The sequence below is a fragment of the Bactrocera tryoni genome, chromosome 3, assembly GCF_016617805.1.
Source record: "Bactrocera tryoni isolate S06 chromosome 3, CSIRO_BtryS06_freeze2, whole genome shotgun sequence".
In the NCBI taxonomy this organism is placed as follows: Eukaryota; Metazoa; Arthropoda; class Insecta; order Diptera; family Tephritidae; genus Bactrocera; species Bactrocera tryoni.
Genome location: NC_052501.1, coordinates 71,397,247 through 71,417,469, shown reverse-complemented (window position 1 = coordinate 71,417,469; position 20,223 = coordinate 71,397,247). Strand labels below are relative to the sequence as shown.

The 20,223-nt window shown below is 38.5% G+C and overlaps 1 protein-coding gene across 1 annotated transcript in view; it reads left to right on the top strand.

Moving 5' to 3' along the window:
• The first annotated feature begins 4,552 nt into the window (after positions 1–4,552).
• Positions 4,553–20,223, top strand: part of LOC120770752 (P protein-like) — a 16,760-nt gene continuing 1,089 nt past the window's right edge. The window contains exon 1 of the mRNA XM_040098339.1: positions 4,553–6,819. Coding sequence (XP_039954273.1) covers positions 4,553–6,819 — 2,267 coding nt within the window. The remainder of the gene's footprint in view (positions 6,820–20,223) is intronic.

The window sequence follows — 20,223 nt, the reverse complement described above, 5'->3', positions numbered from 1 at the left end:
CCAAGCACCTTTTTTACATTTTTCTTCTCGGCAGTCTTATCTTTGGCGAATCATATGAGTATCAGACCACCTTTTCCAAGGAGAGAACATGTTACGCCTGTTCACCGAGTGAAATTCATTACTTTCACTATTCCCTGTTCCCTAGTGTGTACTACCGGATCCATGCTTGTTCAACTGTCACGACAATTTGCCGAAACTCAATCGGTTTGCGGTCAGACAGCGTCACATACTGTGGACTCGCGGTTGCGCTTGTACCCGAGAGTTAGCATATGCAACATTGAGATGTTTACTATTTCACTTAGCTCACATTAGTTCAGTGGTCAAGCTTTCAGTAAGAGCTTGTAGATTTTTGTCAGGTTATTCTCAACAATGGACTCCTTCCGGGCGCCTGAGTGTAGCTCATCTTAAGCCGCTACATCTCATTTTGGTCGGGGTTGTGACTAGATGAAGTCTCGCAATCGTCTGTTTAGCAACGAACGCGGTGTTAACACCTTACGATCTCTCAGTGGCAGAAAAAGCATTAGAAATGCTGCCCCTCAACCTGTCTCAAGACAACTTCGTATGCTTTCTCCGGAGTTCTTCTCTCCTGAAGGTTCCTTAGATACCGCTTAGGCCAACAATTGCCAGGGTCGTCTAGGCCACCAGTCAAACCAGCTGCTGATTGAGGGGCAATCTGCCTCCTTCTTTCTCTTGTTCTTTCTTAACACCCGTGTCACATGGTTTACTGGTGACAGTGTTCTACCAACGCACGTAGTTTCCAGGAAATATCTTTCTCTTCAATATTAAAAATCAAAACTGAAGACACCTACAATTCTATATAAATAGACACATGCCTGATAATACCACGGATACACAAAAATGCTGATAGCGTTCCTCAAACCATGCTTTATGACTCTATAAAAGCGCAATATATATGTATGTAGATGTGTATCCAAATTTTTGCATAAGGAACGAAGAGAACACACAACCACTTCCGTCTTTGTGAAACACTTTTCAAGCGAAGCGCTTAGCACTTTATTTACTGAGAGTGCCTCAGTAATATGAGAGGGTGTCGAAAAAAGCGCCCAAAAATGTGATAAATGTGCGAGTCTCGCTGAGATGAGTTTCGGCACATGCACACACACACACACACACACACACCGAGCCAAACATATACCTCCACTCGGATTGCATGCAAATTGACGCGTTCACGGAAGTGCTGTTTGCGTATTCAAGTGTACTAGTATGTGTGTGCTTGTGTGTGAGTGCACGTGTAAGCTGAGGTGTTCAAGTTATATCCCATTTGGGTTGGCAGCATTTGTGGCGGCTGCAGCTTCTGTTTGGCTCGCCACAATGACCAAGGAAAGGTGTTTGGCGGCGGGGTGGAGTAGATCCAAGTGAACTGAAACGAAAATTCACACGTGTTGGCGCTTAGTGTTTTCGCGCGCACAAGTGTCAAAGTTTATTTTGAGGTGTTGGGTGCAGAGAGTGTCATCACAAGCGCTTGAAGTGTTGCAATTTGAAGTAAGGAAAATAAATATGATAAAAATGTAAAAATAAAAGAATGCATGTGTGCATATTAGGGTGAGTGACAAATAAAATAATATCGGATTTATGCATTAAAATGAGCTAAATACTAGAAAAAATATTAGTGGAAAATATATGTACCTTTGGGGACATTTGCTTATTTCAAAAATTGCGTCATATAAACTTTCCCAAAAAAATTTACCTCAAGTGTTATTTTGTCAATTAAAAAATTTTACCTCAATTGATATTTTGAGAAATTCCATAACCTAGCTTACAAAATCCCTTAAGAATTTCCTTCAAGGGAAATTTTGTCAATTGAAAAAAATTCATACCATACCAAAAAATTACCCAAAAAAATCTACCCCAGAGGATTTAAAAAAAAAATCCCTTAAAACCGTACTTTTGGGGGATATTTTGTTAATTCAAATATTCTAAACATAAAATACCCCCAAAAGAATTTATCTCAAGGAATATATGTTTTTGTTACTGAAAAAAATCTTTAACACATTATAATATTTTCCGAAAAAAGTATTCTTCAGGTTTTTAATATTCCTTAATATAGCATTAAATTTTTCAATATATATATATATCGAAGGTATGTTTTGAAAAAATTTCTTACCATAACAGAAAATTTTCCAAAAAATCTACCTCAGGGGCTTAAAAAATTTTCTTTAAAAATATGCCTTTGTAGATATTTTGTCAAAAATTCCATAACATAAAATTTCCCACAAAAATTTAACTCAAGTAATATATTGGCATTGAAAAGCTCCTTAACATTGCATGCAATTTTCCAAAAAAATATTCTTCATAGGTGTTTTGTCAAATAAAAAATTTCATAACATAACATTAAATTTCCTTAAAAAAATTATTTCAAATCATATTTGATACATAGCATAAAATATCTCAAAGAATTTTTTTCAATTAAAAAATCTCCTTAAATAATATGCCTTTGGGTCAATTCAAAAATTTCATAACATGAATTTCCCAAAAAAATTTACCTCAAAGAATATATTGTCACTTGAGGAATTATATAACATAGCATACAATTTCTAATAAAATTTACCCCAAGGGATATATTGTCATTGAAAAACTCCTTAATATAGTATAAAATCTCCTATAAAAATATTCTTCAGCAATATTTTGTGGAATAAAAAATACCTAAATATAACATTAAAGTTCGAAAAAAATGTATTTCTAAGGATATTTGGCCAATTGCAAAAATTTCTTAACAAAACATAAAATTTCCCAAAAAATTATTTCAGAGGACTTTTTGTCATTTAAAAAATTCTTAAGCAATATACCTTTGGGTTCATTCAAAAATTTTAAATTATGAAAATTTCCCAAAAAATTACCTCAAGGGATATTTTGTCATTAAAAATAACCATCACATAGCGAAAAATTTCCAAACAAACTCGAAGGGTTTTTTGTCAAATCAATAATTCCATGACATAATATCTTTTAAAAACTTATTTCGAAGTTATTTTTTTCAATAGATTTTTTTTCAATTAAAAAATTCCATAACGTAACATAAAAATTCCCTAGAAAATTTACATCAAGGGATATTTTATCAATTGAAAATTTTGACAACAAAGCATATAATCCCAAAAAATTTACTTCAGGGTAATTTTCTTCCGTGTATTTTTTAGTCAATTTAAATATTCCTAATATTTAAAAGCCGCAGGTTAAGTGTTTAACTAAAAACTATATAATTTATAATCTTGATTCAAAAAGGGTATTTATCTTTATGAATTAATCTTTTAATTGCGATTGCAGTTATTTATTCGCCGACATTTTTTTTCAAAATTTTTATATATGTATCTAATATTCTGAATTGTCAAATAATTCCCGCAAATTAATTTTTTGGGAAACTTTGTGCCAAAAAATCACCTAAATATTTTTTTAAACCTTTTTAATTTATGCGATTTTTAATTAAAAATTCACACATTCGCATTTATTGGTTTGGAAATTTTGTGCCAAAAAAATCTCCTAAAAATTCTTTTTGGGAAATTTTACACTATGATAAGGTGCTTTAAAACTAAAATAAAAAACTTCACTTCCAGGGATATTTTTTCTCTCTGTATATAGTTGAAATAAGTTACCCATAAATTCAATATTAAGCTTTTTTTGGCCCAACCTAATGCTCATACTATACTATGGAAAGAGAATTGATCAACCCTGCTATGCAGCATTTGGGGATTTGCTTCTTCCTGTGTCTTTCGTTGGTGTTCAAGTGAAATATTTTAAAGTGTGAAGCATTTTATTTTCGGTTTATTTTATGCACTCAAGTGGGTTGCAATATTTGTTGACAGGTACAGTTATAATGCTACAGATATTGAGCTTTTCTTGCCATTTTCTTAAGCACATATTAAATATAAAAAAGTATGAAAGCTATTGTCTTCCAATTTGAAAATCTCTTTAGATATTGTAACGTTGCCTTAGTCAATAATAGATGTCAAATGTCTTGAAAATATTTTGCCAATGAAAAAGCCTCCCATACAAGCGCTTGATTCTGATCGATCAGTTTGTATAGCAGCTATATGCTATATTCATTCAATATCGGCGAATCCGGCAAATCAATAGGGAATGCGTTTCAGATTGAGAACTCAGAAACTGAGAAGCTAGTGCACGGCACGAATAAATCGAATTTTATATAGAAATTTTTTAGGGTCTCCCACATCTCGCTTTCTCTCTCTCAGTCTCTATGCCTCTTTCCTTCTCTCTCGTTCCCTACCTTTTTTTCTCTCTCTCTGTCACTTGACAGACTCAATACTACCTTGATAACATAACCTTAGGTTATAAACCGCTTTGTGTTGCAGAGCTTAAGGTCAGCTTTATTTCGTTAAAAGATAAATAGGGACTACTTTATACCGAGCACCATTGCCTTCATCCACTAATCAATCGTATATACTTTTTATTCATTGTCAAAGTGAAAACAAAAATTTACAACGGAAAATCAACCAAGAAAGTTGTTTAAATTTTTTATAAAATCACTAAAAACTTTCAAAACTTAAAAATTCAGCGCTCCTGTTGGGACAGCCGACACGATATGTCAAAACCGTCGATGTGGAGCCTCGACACGGACGAACATGACTCGCTGGAATCCGACGCAGAGTACGTTGAATGGCGTACCGATAGCACACGCACCACTTTTAAGCGAGCTGGAGGCAAAACTCAAATGACTGCGTTGCATAGCTGTCCAAATATAAGCAGCAGTCGCAGAGCGGTGTCTTTTGGGGAAGAACGCGAGCCGCGTTTGTACGCTGGCGCAGCAAATATTCCATCTGAACCAAGTATGACATCACTCTCTTCAGCGGCAGAGGAAGATGAGGTACTTGAATTGCGAACTGCGACGGAGCAACAGAACGCGCAATTTGTGAAAGTCGCCAAAATTGTTGTGCTCTTTATAATCTGGCTTATATTCACCGGTTTGCTGTTAGTGCAACCCGAACATGAACATCCACAATCGAATTTCATATGCGTTAACAATGGTACAGAAAAGGTTTTCCATGTGCCGGAGGAGTCGCTGTCGAATGGATTTTTCATTACCGCCACCGGACCATTTATAATGCTCTCCAAGGATCAGTTGAAGAAACTGGCCGGCAAAGAAAAAACACTGACTATACAGCTGCTACAAATGATTGGTGAAGAGCGACATGAAGCCACCAAACCGTGGGTATTATATTTGGCAGACACAAAGAATTTGGACGATATACATCTTGTGGAACGCAAAAAACTGTTCGCCTTGCAATACATGTCCGCGGAGGGTAGCAAAAAGTTGCAAATCAGCATGATCACCAATATACCGCAACCGCTGTCTCTGGAGTTCTTTTACGAGCCGTCGCCGATCAACTTGGAAGTTGGCATTGTTGTTGCGCTATTACTCATAGTTGGTTTGTATTTCCTGCTGATGCTTGACATCGTGCATCGTGCGCTCGCAATAATCGTCTTCTGTACGCTCGCTATAGCCATGCTGGCGTTGCTAAACTTACGTCCTTCGTTGCGTACCATCATCGATTGGATCGATTTTGAAATACTACTGGAGCTATTCGGCTTGACGCTCATCATTGCCATACTGGCAGAGACGGGTATTATCGATTATGTCACCGTACGCATCTACGAGATCTCGAATGGTCACATCTGGCCCATACTGAACTGCTTGTGTCTGATCACTTTAGTGTTTTCATCGCTGCTCGATAGCATACTGATGATGCTATTGATTGCACCAATTACGATGCGTGTCTGCGAGCTCATGCAACTCAATCCGATGCCATTGCTCTCATGCCTGATTATCTATGCGAATGTTGGCGCCACTTTGACGCCAAATGGCATGACACCGAGTGAATATGTCTTGGCACATGAGGTCTTACGGCGCGAGGGCATCGACGGTTACGTGTTCATCGAACACGTTTTACCCGGTACATTGATTGCGGGCGCCAGCGCTTACCTATATATGCGCATACTCTATCACGACTCGAATACGATGCGCTATAAAGATGGTGCTGAGATTGAACGTCTGCGTCGCGTAATTAAAGTGTGGTCACGCACCGCCAAGAGTATTAGTCCATATTCGAAAGATGAGCAGGCTATGCGTGATACAGTCTTATCGAAGGTACGCCGTTTGCGTAGACGCTTGAAACGTATTGGCAAGATGCCGGCACCACCGCCGGATTACAATGAGACGGTGAAGGCGCTTAAAACGGAATTTAAAATTACCGAAAAGGCGCTACTAGTCAAATGCTGCATCGTCTTGTTTTTCGTTTTCTCACTTATCATATTGCATCTCGTGCCGAATTTGCATTTCCTTTCCACGGCTTGGACCGCGCTGCTCGGTTGCATACTGCTGCTTATATTGGCCGACAATGAGGACTTCGATGGCATTCTCGGCCGCATTGAGTGGTCGACAATGCTTTTTCTCGCCTGCGTCATTGTATTCTCCGAGGCCACATCACAGATGGGCTTATTCGATGCGATTAGCAATTTTACGGGCGATCTTATTAGTTACAGCAGTTCGAATGCGCGTTTAGTTGTCGGCATTCTGATAGCCGTTTGGTGGTCAGCATTTTGTGCAGCCTTTCTAACCGACCCATCGGTAACCTCGTTAATGTTGCGTGCCGTCACCGTTGCTGTGGAAGATATCGAAGAGGAACAGCTGCCGCTGCAGCCGCTCATTTGGGCCGTAATATTGGGCTCCGGCTTGGGTTGTATGGGCACGATAATCGGCACCTCTGCCAATGTCATATGCGCCGGCTTGGCGGAGAAACATGGCTACAACTTCCCATTTCTCTATTATTGCAAGGTTGGTTTCCCCATTATGTTGGTGTGTATGACGAGTGTTACCATATACTTGATGATTGCTCATGTGATCTTTCATTGGCATTAATTTTAATAGTTATTTTTAAGTCGAACTTTTTTTCTTATCGTTGTGTTGCTTTACGTTGCTGTGATCCTTGGTTCGAATGTTTCATTAATAAAACGGAAATGACTAATATACAAATTGTGTTTCAGTTTGGTTTCGGGTTACACATGTGCCGTCGTTCCCACACTCATGTGGCACAAGGTTGTGGTAAATGGCATTTTCGAAAAAGTGCCGCATTAAACCTCTGCAAAGGTCTTATGGGCCTGTTTGCTGGGGATTACGGGCGCAATGGAAACTATGTCAACAAAGCCTTTAAATTTATTCAAATAAAAGTGAGATATGAGGAATTGCTTACGGCCAGCCCACTAATGATTTTAGGCTATTGGAGCCAGACTCGGTGTCACTACATGTCGATCTTGTTAACAAACTCGGTATAAATTGCCAATGTGATCGCGGAAGGTAGTTCCTTGAGAAAATAAAAACAACATTTTCATTCCCTATTAATGAAGAATAAACCAATGCAATGCAAAGCTGTGGAAATCGTAGTTCCGACCACAGAGTGGCAGTTGGGATTAAAACTAAGATCCCAAGAATTTTTAGTTTTTAGTAAGAGTGATTCTAAGAATAGGATGTTGACATTGTTAATGAAGTTAGTGTACATAAACTAGAAAAATGACCAAGAAAAGGAGACCCATGATGAATGAAACTCAACATTTTCATTTCCCGGCAAAGAAGAATGGACTAATGATTCTGTAACAGACAGTTCCAACGACGTACGAGTAACCTACATACTGTAAGACGGATCACGGGTGAAATAGGAACATTAGCGGGCGTCATCAATAGTAATCCGAATTCAATAAACAGTCTCATACTAAATGACTTAAATCAGTATTTCGGACTCCATTCCATTCAGCTCCGATATTTTTAGCATAACAGAAGGTGCCAAGTGCGCTTCTACAAGTCCATAAACTTACTAGTGGATAGCCAAGCGGCAATTAATGCCATCCGCAAAGCCAATACAAGGTTAGGTTAAGAAAGCGAGCTGTAACTAGACTCTCGGTAGGTAATTTCCGGTCATATAGAAATTGAAGGAAGTGAAAAAGCAGATGAGAGTTGGCCCGTACGGCGGCAATTTTCTTAAGCTCTGCTAGACCATTCAGCTCCTTCTAGGGTATTTTGAAGTAATAGACCTTATTGAAAAACCTCAGGTCTTGGGGTATATCTATACAGGGTGTAACACAAAGTTACTTTGAGATAGTGTTGATGGTGTAAAGAGCAATAAGCTTCGACTTCTTTCAAAAGAGAACATAGCAATATTGTAGGGGTACTCCTTAAGGTCACACATTCAAAAATATTCAAAACGCACAGCATGCGCGTAGGATACTGAGACACTAGAACATTATCTATGCGAACGCCCAGACTTCAACAGGTTGAGACAGGATATACTCAACGGTTCCCAATCCTCCAAGCTAAGAGACATTGAGCAGCTAGAGGGGAAAATCAGAGTTTTTACCAAAACGACTGAGTTGCTGGAAAAGGCTTAATTTGGTTACCAGCCGGGAACAGAAATGGCTTGATTATGGCTCAATGGCTCTGTTGCCTGCGGTCAAGAGCTCTTGGGTTTTCCTTTTCAACCAACCGACCACAGGGTTACGGTCCACGAATAGGTCCGACCGTAAGCACAGCAGCTAAAAATTGCGAAAAACCAAATGTTTGAAACCATTTACGGTAAATAAAGCTTGCTACAAAAAAGATATGGTAGCAACATCAGCGACTACAAAAATCCCTCATTTTTCGATTCCACCTGCGTATCGATGGTAAATCGCAGGGAAATCAACCATTTCTGAAGCGGTTGGATTCTGGATAACGTCAAGCGGAACTAGTTGTGGTCGAATCGCGGTGATCCGGTGCAAATGATGACCAAGCTGGAAATGATGTACAGGCAGGTTTTGCGAAGTGTTTGGTGGGATTAGCAGGGAATCGTCTACAATGAGAAAACTTTTAATTTGAGCTTGTACCGTTGAAGAATTCAACCGCCTGAATGAAACACTCGTCCAGCAGCGGCAAATTTTGACCAAAAGGTGGGGACTTGTGGTACCATGAGAACGAAGCAGACCACATACATCGCAAATAAAAAGAAGATCCGACATTTTCTGGCTCATTGGGTATGTAAACAAGTAAAATTTCCGCATTTGGGACAAAGAGCAACCTTTCATTCAGAAAAAACATCGGTTTGGTATGGTTTGTGGGCCGGTGAAATTAGCGGTCCATATTTCTTAAAAAATGAATGCGATGAGAACGTAACCGTCAATGGAGACCATTATCGTGTCATGTTAAACAACTATTTGATGACTAAAATTGAAGCTCGTGTTCTCGGTGACATTTGGTTTCAACAAGCGGCACCGCTTCCACACATCGCATCACTAAATGGATTTATTGAGAGAACACTTCGGGGAGCAGATAATTTCACGTCTTTGGCCGGTCGATTAGCTACCAAGATCGAAAATTGGACTCAACGGATGGACCATTTGAGTCGTAGCCGCAACCAATATTTCAAAGAGGTGATCTTCAAATAGAAAGTGCTAAATAATATTATTTCAAATGATAATAAACATTTCCCATAAATTTGAAGTTTCCGTGTTTTTCTTTAAAAAAAGTAGCGAGCCTCGAAATGAATCAACCTTTATATATGTTGTGTATATACATATACATATGTATTATTTGTCGACATTTTTACAAGCCACATCTTTCATATTTCCGCCTAAATACGCTTACGCTCTGTCACTTTGTGGTATATTAGATTAATGACAAAAAAGCCAAAGCCAAACCGTGTGGGCGATGTATGATGAGTTAAGGCTGGCTGTGGCTGCAACTAATTGATTGCAATTTCCAATTGTTCATTAAAGACAAATGAATGAAATTTGCATTTGAATAGTTCTTTTGAAAGTCTATTTTTATTAAAAGGGGAAATAATCGCAGCTGTTTAACATTTTGAAATTGATACTAATGTGTGTGCTGGCGCTTAGGAATACATATAATACTACACAGGGTGTGTAGTATCACCAGATTTATAATTTCCTACGATTCCGCTGTGACCTGGCGCCCACACCAGTCTTATTGCAAAAACACTCGAATTCAAGCTACTACCACCGCCTTACTATCTGAGTGGATGGTCACCTCTCTTAATAAGGTGCAGTGAATCTACTGCTACCTTAATGGCTGCAATGCAATCTCGGCTTGGAAAACATTGCTATAGTCGCAAAGTCTGAAGTTGGAGTTTACCAACAGTCCCCTCATCGTTTGACCCATCCGTAAAAGAAGCTCACTGCCACTCTACTCCAACGTCTTCTTCTCACCTACCTCCCCTGCCGACATATGGGCAGAGAAGGATTGGCGACTTCATGATCCCAGTGATCCAATATGAAGACCAGTATGAAGTCGAGGGGTGTGTGGATTCCCCATGTTCAGACACGTCTTCTTTTAGGAGCCCAGATTATCTGAGACTGATAGCGAATTTCACAGCCATACACCTTCAGACGATATCCACGGGTATTATGTGCAAGATGGCGTTAAGTGCCATGGTTGGAGTGAACCTTAGTGTACCTTACATGCTGATGATGCTGATGAGTGCCGCCCGTTGAAAGCACTGTAGTTTCTTTGCAAGTGTGGTCTTTTCTAAAGCCCTCCACCACATAAAGACTCCATAAAACATAATGGCTCGACTACAGTGTCGTAGAGCCAGAGGACCACCACCGATCAGAGACCCCACTTTTTGTTAACGACTCCTTTAAGGCAGTATAAGGCAATTGATGCATTTCTTGCTCTCTTTTCGATGTTCGACTTCCTTGAAAGCTTTCCATCCAAGTTGAGCCCTATTTCACTGTATTCGCCGGTTGCAGACGCATGTCTCCCATTTGCGGCAGCGGTGCCTTCTATCCTCTGGTAAATAAAATCATCTCGGTTTTATTTGGCTTGATGGCGAGACGACTTCCGACTGCCCAATTTGTTACGATGCTGAGATACACTTGCGTCAAGTCGTATACGGTACTCAGAAACTTTTCTTGCCCATTTGTACTATGTCGTCTGCTTAGGCAATCATCCGAGAGCCACGATCCTCAAGTTTTCTTTAGCAGGTCGTTAACAACCAGGGTACATAGAAGGGGAGAGAGAGCTCAAACTTGTGGACTTCGTCGAGCACGTGTTTTCCGTATTAATTTTAAAACACTCTGACGCTCAAAGACTAAAAATAAGGCGTTTGAAGTTTCATTCGACTCCAAGATCATATAGAACAGTTACGAGTGCTTCCGACAGGACGATATTGACAGATCTCTCAATATCAAGGAAGGTCAAGGATAATATATCTTCACGAAATTTGTTATGGAGTATTTTCCAAGCCAAAGTTACAATTTCCGAAGAAATTGTGCAGATCGGATCACTATAGCATATAGCTGGCAAACAAGCTGATCACCAAATATTCCTCTTCCTGAAAGATATAATATTATAGCTTATGCAGCTGTAGTTAACGTTTTCTCTTCTATTTAAATTTTTTGCGCACACTGAACCACCCTGTACTTAACAAATGGCTTCCATATGTATGTAAATCTACAGCGCTATAGTCTAACAGCATTTATTTTTGCACCGCTTCACACTCATCATATTCCCGCGAAAGCTGCGTTCTGCTTTCCATAGCCACACGAAGGGTTTTCGTAATTTATTTGGGCGGAAGATACAATGTACAAACATACACACACAGCTTTTTAATGGCTATATAAGCTAAATGAAAATCATAAAGCAAATTGCGCTTAAACCTGTCTGCTACTCTTCATTGTTAACCGCGCTGCCGCCGGCCTTATGATTGATGATGAGCGAACCGCGAATGAATTTCATATGTATATACTCTTCTTCTTCTTCTCACGCTGGCAGGAAGCGTCGAAAAGTGTTGGTAAAAATTAATTTCGCACACACACACACACTCACACTTACACTTGCCAGTACGTAAGTGAGATTGGAAGAAATACCGAAAGTGAGTGACGCATAATGTCGAGCGCAATTCACAAATTAAATTTACGCCTTAAAAATAGCAATGAATGTGCCAAGTGAGCGTCGCATGGGGCACACCACCCTAACACCAAAACCCTTACGCCCCGTGCCCCATACGCACAGTCACTTTTGTTGGTTGATGCGGTGACGCTGATGTCAAGGTTGCGCAGTGACTTTGGCTGCATTGACGCTGCTGGTGTGGTTGGCCAACCGTTATCCTTCAGCTGCCCCTACAGCGCCACTACGCTCTCAATTTCTTGCCTTTCTCAGCGTGCTGACGTTGACATTTCATTGCCGGCCGACAGCTTTGAAAATGCCGGGGATTGCATTCAACGTGGTTGTTTGGCAGCAACAGAAGCTCCACTTAGTAGCGTAGCTGAATCAATTAGACATCCGATTTGTAAAAGCATGAAATATTAATTGCTTACATAATGAATGTGCAAATGGTAGGGACTTAGTAAGGCATTAGAAATTTGGTTGACAATTCACGTTTTGAAGAAAATTCAAAAGTTTTTTCCATACATATGAAAATTTGCGAGAATCTTTAGAGATTCCAAGAAAGCTCAGTCACGATATTAATTTATAAAACTGAGAGCAAGCCATGTTGGCAAATACCATTGACCATCATGTACTCAGCACCCGAATTTGATCGTTAACTAGATCGGGTAAGTTTGACGTTTAGCAATTACAACAACTAGAAGATTAAAATCGGAGTGGAGTTCTTCCTCTTCTTTCCCAGTGGATACTGCGTCGAATACTCTTAGAGCTGGGATGTATTTATCCAATCAGACGATATGACCTAGTCAGCGTAGCCGTTGTCTCTTAATTCGCTGCATTATGTCAATGTCGTCGTATGTCTTGTACATATCAACGTTCCATCGAATGCGATCTTCGTCGTTGCCAATGCGCAAAGGACTATAAATCTTAGACATAACTTTTCTCTCGAAAACTCGTAGCATCAACTCATCAGATGTTGTCATCGTCCATGCTACTGCACTATTTGGCAGGACGGGGATGATGAGAGACCTGTAGAATTTTAGGGGATGATGAGAGACTTGTAGAATTTGGACTTCGTTATTCGAGAGACGACTTTACTTATCGACTTTACTCAGTTCGAAGTAGCAGCTGTTGGCAAGAGTTATTCCGCATTGGATTTGCAGGCTTACATTGTTGGTGGGGTGAATACTGGTTCCAAGATAGATGAAATTATCTACGACTTCAAATTTATGACTGTCAAAAGTTACGTGGAAGGCCCATTCGCAAGTGGCACGACTGTTTGTTTGATGACAGGAGATATTTTGTCTTGGCCTCGTTCACGACCAGACCCATTTGCTTCGCTTCTTTGTACAACCTAGAGAAAGCAGAACTAACTAACTAGATTTGTCTATTCGTCTAGAATTTTGCCAAAAACTGATTGAATTGGCCAAAGAAGACTATAACTTGAAAAACTTGCCTGTTTATGTCTGATGAGGCCCGTTTTGGTCTCAAATGTATACCAGAAAAATTGCCGTTTATGGCGTGAATCAAATCCAGAAATAATCCACGAAATGGAACTTCACGCAGAACGAATCATTGTGTGGAACGGAGTTTTATGAAGGTATGTTGTCTGACTTTTTTGAATAAAACGGCGTAAGAGTCAATGGCACCATTATTTAAAGATGTTTAAGCTTTTTTACCTAGAACTGCGCCGAAGACGTATCCTTTTCAATAGCGTTTGGCTCCAGCAAGATGGAGCAACTACATACATAGCCAGACCGGTTCCTGTGGAGGAAAGAAAAACAAATTAATATCAAGAAACTTCACTTTCCGCTGGTTCTCAACGAAACCAGACTTGTTTTTATGAGGTTATAACAAGCAAGTGGTGAACAAACCAAAACTCAGAAACCTGATTGAGTTACTCGAAACTTCTTATCTGTCAAAGATATCACTCTAAGAGCATCACATAGTCTTCAAAGTTACATTATCTAGTAAATTAAATCCATTGCACTAAAGTTAATTCCGGATCCCACTTCGTTCTATATCGTTGTAGAGATGGCAGCATCAGCTCTGAAATAGAGTCTTTATTGTAGAGAGTCTACCGTTGGACGGCTTGAAAACGACAGACGGAATTGGTATGGTACAACCTTATACGAAGCAGTGCCCACGGTCAGGTTACTAAGCATTTTTCATGCTGTGGTCTATGTTATTGAGACATGCACAGATTGTTCCAGTGACAAACTAACACGGGAAACGAAATGTCAGTGATAGTCAAGCGGCACTTCATGTGTTCTTGTCCATTGAAATGAAATCAACAATGATACTGGGGTGCATAAGAGTGCTTAACATAAATTGAATTGAGCTAGCCGACCTCCTGGCGAAGAAAGCTGCGTTAGCTAGACGGTTTTTCGCTGTGGGCCCTTCATTATAAAGTAGGAGCTATGGAAAGAGGAAAAAGTCGGAAGTAAACGTCACTGGCATCAAGCGCCAGGGCTGACAAACAAAGTTCAAGAACTTATTCGGTATTCTCAGACACAAACTAAGGTAATTGGTGGGTTGTTATACTGGTCACTGTAGGCTTTGGCGTCATCTCTGCACAAGTGAGTGTAATTCTCCATGTAGCTGTTTCGCCTTTGTAACGAACAAGCAGATACACCGGAGCACTTAATACTGAATTTCCCGCAATCACAAGAAAAAGTAGGCAAATCGGGCAAATAAATTTGGTGAGAGCGCAAATTGCAACCATTAACTCGGGAATGTTACTGAGCCTATTTGATGCGACTGCGGTTAAGAAAGCTTTGTGTTAACAGGGGAGGAAACAATAGTCCACAGGTCGTAATTCATTCCTGAAATTTCTTAGTAGCTAACAATTTTCATATTATGTTATGTTTAATAAATTTTGAAAGAGCGAACTTCAATTCTTTTTTTCTAAATCTTATATACCTAAAGAATAAATTGGTTTTAAGACCCTAGGCTGATAATATATTATAGGTATTTGAAACCATAAAACTTCCGATATATGTATATGTATGTCTAATGGAAATTTATTTATATGCTTGTATTTAATCATCTCTGACCTTATGCGCTCATTCATGCGCCGTTATAATGAGTGAAATTAGCTCGTTTTATGCTAATTAAAATTTATGACACCTGTTACTCGCTGCTCTACATAAAATACTGGTGAATGTTCAAACCAAATTTATGCATTCTTTGTTCATACACACACACATACATATACGCACATACATACATATTTGTAAATGCAAAAACAATACTGCACAAATTATGTGAGTAATTTTGAAATAGAGTACAGCACTATTACTCTCAATAGGATATATTTGAGAATGAATTAGTATTCAGTTATATTTCGGGTATATCTTTTGGGTATAGTTTTAGATATATTTCTTGAAATTACAATTTGCCTATGATATATTAGAATTAGTTGCTTTCAGTAGACTCTCAGGCACAAAAGGGTGCCATTAATCGCCTCATAGAACACGCTCAAATAAAAGCGAACAGCTCGTTCCATATAAAAATATCAAATATGAGATAAGTTACATGTTACTTTCTGACTAATCGGTGACTTATCCAGAACTCGTCGCCTATTTTGCTGGGCAACTATAATACTTACGCTCCAATGTGCTCACATATACACTTACAAGTATGAATACTTACCCAAGCGTAAGCAATATAGCAAGTTAGCTTGTTTTATTTCCATGGCTTTTGTTAATGTGTTCTCCTTTGTAGTAATTTGGGGGTTATCAGCGAGAGTAGAAGAACCGCGACTCGCAGCGTGATAAAGCGAAATGTAAGCACTTTGTGGAAATTAACTGCGAAAAATGTTTAATGACTACGCATTAACGAGCCATGCATGTGTATTTGTGTCTATAAATTAGCGGTAAGCTTCATAGTAATAATAATTGTTATTACAATGGGTAAAGGCAAAATTAAATTTTTAGAAAATTTTCATTTCTGTCTCAAAATTTTTTGCTGTGAAGATAAAGACAGTTTTCTACAAAGAAAAATACGGAAAATGATCACAGCAAACAAATTGTACTGCGCTAGTGCCGTCTGGCTCGCGTTGGTTCAACGGAAAGTAATGGATCTCACTTCATTTCATATCATTGTGGGGTGCATCCGCTCTGAAATAGAGTACCTATACTACTGTGCCCAAAAAATAAGGTGACATTGTATTTATTTTGAAAATTCTTTATTTATTCTTCCAAATCAATTTTATCCCCTTCAAAGTAATCCCCTCCCGATGCAATGCACTTATATCAACGGATTTTCCAATCTTCGAAACACTGGTTGTAGTCACTTTCCGGGATGGCCTTCAGTTCCGTCTTCGCTGCAGCTTGATCGGCTCTATCGTATAAAAACGGTGGCCACGGAGCGGTCCTTTGAGCTTGGTGAACAGCCAGAAGTCGCACGGCGCCAGATCAGTTGAATACGGTTGCTTCGGAACGATATGGGTTGAGTTTTTGGCGAAATGATTACGAATTAAGAGGATATATAGAGTTTACTGTTGGACGGCTTAAACGACAGACGGAATTGTGGCTGGTGTACTCATACCAAGCTACGTATCAGTGCCCATGAGTAGGTTTCCAAGCAGAGGTCTATGTTATTGAGACGTGCCGAGATTATTCCAGAGAAAAAATTTCACGGGAAACGAATTCTCAGTGATACTTCAGACCATCTTCCCCATTGAAATCAAATCAATGATATTGAAGTGCACAAGAATGCCTAATTGAGTTTCCACTGAAAAAAATACCTCACTAGCAAGGATCCCTGGGCATAGAGGCATCAATGGAAATGAGCTAGCCGACCTCCTGGTGAAAAAAGCTGCGTTAACCAGTTCGTTTTTTGTTTGTGGGTTCTTCACCATACGTTAGGAGCTACGGAAAAAGGAAAAAGCTAGTAGCAGACGTCACTGGCAACAAGTGTCTGGGCTGAAACAGGTGAGGCTTTTTCAGGCAGAGTTCGATAGACAGTTCAAGAAACTATTCGGTTTTTCCAGACATCAACTGAGGCAGTAAGTTAGCTTTTATACCGATCACTGCAGGCTGTGGCTCGTCTGGATCGCGTTGGCTCAACAGAAAGTAATAAGAGAATTGTCATTCATTCACTTCTGGCTGACAAAGGCGCGCGGCCATAAAGAGTTGGTTATCATTGCATATATTGCAAGTAGTTCCGTAGAAATTTTGGTCTGAGTTGGTCCAGTGGCTTCAGTTCTAGAGTGCAAACAATTTTATAGAGACGCAACCCCAAATTCTTTCTAAAAATCAGCCAGGTTGTGCTATGAGACAGTCCCAATTCTTGAGAACATTATGGAATCGACAAATTGCGGTCTTCAGCAACACTGCCCTAAACTTCAACAATATCTTCTTTACTTCGAGCGTTTCTTTATCTGATTGACACTTGCACATTATGTAAAGAAAACTTACGCTTGAAATTCTCAAAAAATCGACGATGAAGTGTTGAGATTTGGTGATTTTTAACTAAAAATGGTTGAGAACTATTCAAGGATCTCCCAACCAATGGCTGGCTTAGGGAGTTATATGGGCTTACGGCTTTCAAAAATCGAATTTTGTTTTACTGTTTTATTAAATTCTACACCACCCAAAGAATTTCGACCTAATTTTCGCGTTTTTCTCGAAACTGTGTTTTTGAAGCCGGTTGGCAAGATTTCTCGGGAACTCGAGAACTACTCCACCGATCTTCATGAAATTCTACACAGGTCTTTGAGATACAATTCTTAAAGACTTGGACGAAGGATTTTTTTGTTGAAATTTTAATTTTTTTGTAAAAATCTCTGGCAAAAATCCAATTTTCAGTTTTTTCTTTAGTCGAAGTTTTAAGTAAGATTTTAACTAAAACATGATCTTGTAAGGAGTTATCCTGACAACGCGGGCGCATATTTTTTCCGAGGGGTAAACGGAAATGGCGTCGCAATGGCCGGGTTTTAAATATTTTGTTTCCAAAAATTTTAGAATTTCTTTGTTAATAGTGTGTCTTTGTAACAAGAAAAAATTCTAATAAAATACTTAATTTTTTAAATGAAAAAAAAAAATTTTTTGAAAAGAGGCCGGGGAAACCTTAAGTTTTAAGATTTTTTGATTTCGAACTAAAATAGCTGAAAACTATGCAAGCCTACAGATACAGAATTTTACGATCTACTAAGCTATAATCGGCTTAAAGAAATAAAGTGGACATCTTTTTCTTTATAATCATGTGTTCGTATGTTTAATTTTTTTAGATAGAATCGGTTGAGTACTTTTGCCTCTCACGCATAGACTTCCTTTCCCAATATTTATTATAACGACCTTTTTGGAAAATATTATTCGAACTTAGTCATCGCATTGCTCTATTTTTAGCAAATCTTTATTTAGAATATAAATTGTCTAATTCACTGCACTATGAATATGAAATATTAGAAATATTCAGCCAGTTTTTATTCGATTATTTATTAGCATTTTATTCCATTTAATTAAACGCAAATATATGGTATTGCACAATATTTCGAATGTCTTCACCTGTTCGATAAATGTAAAAATACATAAATAAAAAACACTACAAAAAGAACTACGAAAAGTGACATGGAAGTGGTCTAAATCCAAATACCCAAACAGCGTGGCATTTATTTTTAATTCCCAAAGGGGCGGGATAAATGTAGAACGCAAGAACGCTTCAGCGCTGCTGAGAAATGTTGCGCAGCAATGCAACAAAAACAACATAAAAGTGCGATTGGCCAGAGTAGGTAGTAGAGAGTTGGTAGGGGGTCTTGAAAGAAACAGAGATGTTAATGACAAAATAATATCCAATGCAGTGATATACATATGTATGGATGTGCAGATATTTATAAAAGTTTCATGTGAATCGCATTACATTTTGCACCTTTTCATTTTAGAAAAATCTGTTTTATATGACAACAAAATCTCAACTCATTTTAATTTTAATATATTTTTTTTTATTTTGAAATTTTACATAACAAAAAAATTTTCGTTTTTACATTTCTTAATATATATTTTTATTTTTAAACAAAAGGAGTCCCCAACATAAAATAAAAGTAGTTCACTGGTCATGGGTATATATGGCTGTTCATGTTGTCTGGAAATAAAAAATTGGAATGGATTATTATTCAGAGCCTTAGTGGCTATCGTCCCTACCAAAATAATATCCAAAATAATATCCAATACAGTGACAGTGCTTCTAGAAAGTAATATTCAGTGACTTGTCATGGCGCCTGGTAGACACGTCGGCGACTATGAGCTGTAACTTATCAAATACTATGAATTTCGGTTTGAACTTTTCACAGCATGTTTTCAATAGGTTTTACTGTCAAAAGAAATCGATTTTTCGAAGTGATTACATGAGAATACCCCCCATCAATCATAAAGAATTTGAGTGTTAGCATGCATTAAGAAATGTAAATCTACAGAGTGCGGATAAAATATTTTAATTTTAACAAAAAGGAGGAGCGTAAAGTCAAAAGCAGAAAAAAAAACTTAATGCTTGACTGTAATGATGGTGAAAGAGAGGTTATATTCACTTGCAATTCAAAAAAAAACTTTTGAGAATCCTGCTACTGAGGTTGAATTAAACATTACAGATAATACTAAGAACATGGCAGTAATTTTGAATAGCAACCTGATGGGGAAACTCAAGAGAGAGATGTTAGTAAAAACATTCAAATATCTTGGATCTACTTATAGCCTATCACTGCCTTTATGCATGGCTGATACCCAGCGATAGTGAAGCCATCTTTCATTTACTGCTTTATTTTGGGAGAAAAGGTTTCAAGTCACAGTAAAAGATGATGCAAGAGCATGCCACTCGATAGAGGAACTTACAACATCTATACAGTCGAATAAAAAGTGGCTAATGGAGAGGAAACCAGGACCCATTTTGCTTTGAGCTTGGAGTCTCCCAGCTGACCTCTTTAAGCTTTGGAAATCACGACTTCTCTATAGCATTCCTTTTTTTTGGTGTGGATCTTATATCTTACGAAACTTGATGGTATGCGCATTCCTTTGCAAAATTAAGGAACGAGTTCGTAGATGGGCGTAATTAGACCACTGCCACGCCCACAAAATGCCATTAACCGAAAATCTATAAAGTCCACAATTAAATACTAAATCACGATACAGAACTTCTACCGTGGCATAGAGGATCGGTAGTAGCATGGGGCATTTGTGAACAAAGGTCTTTGAAAAAGTGGTTGTGGCCCACCCTCTAATAGATTATTGTACTTATCTTCTAAACGACTTAAGCAACAATGACCAAATTCGCTCACAATAAATGCCTTTTAGGCCCTCAGCAATACGTAACTGAACGAAGTAATACCA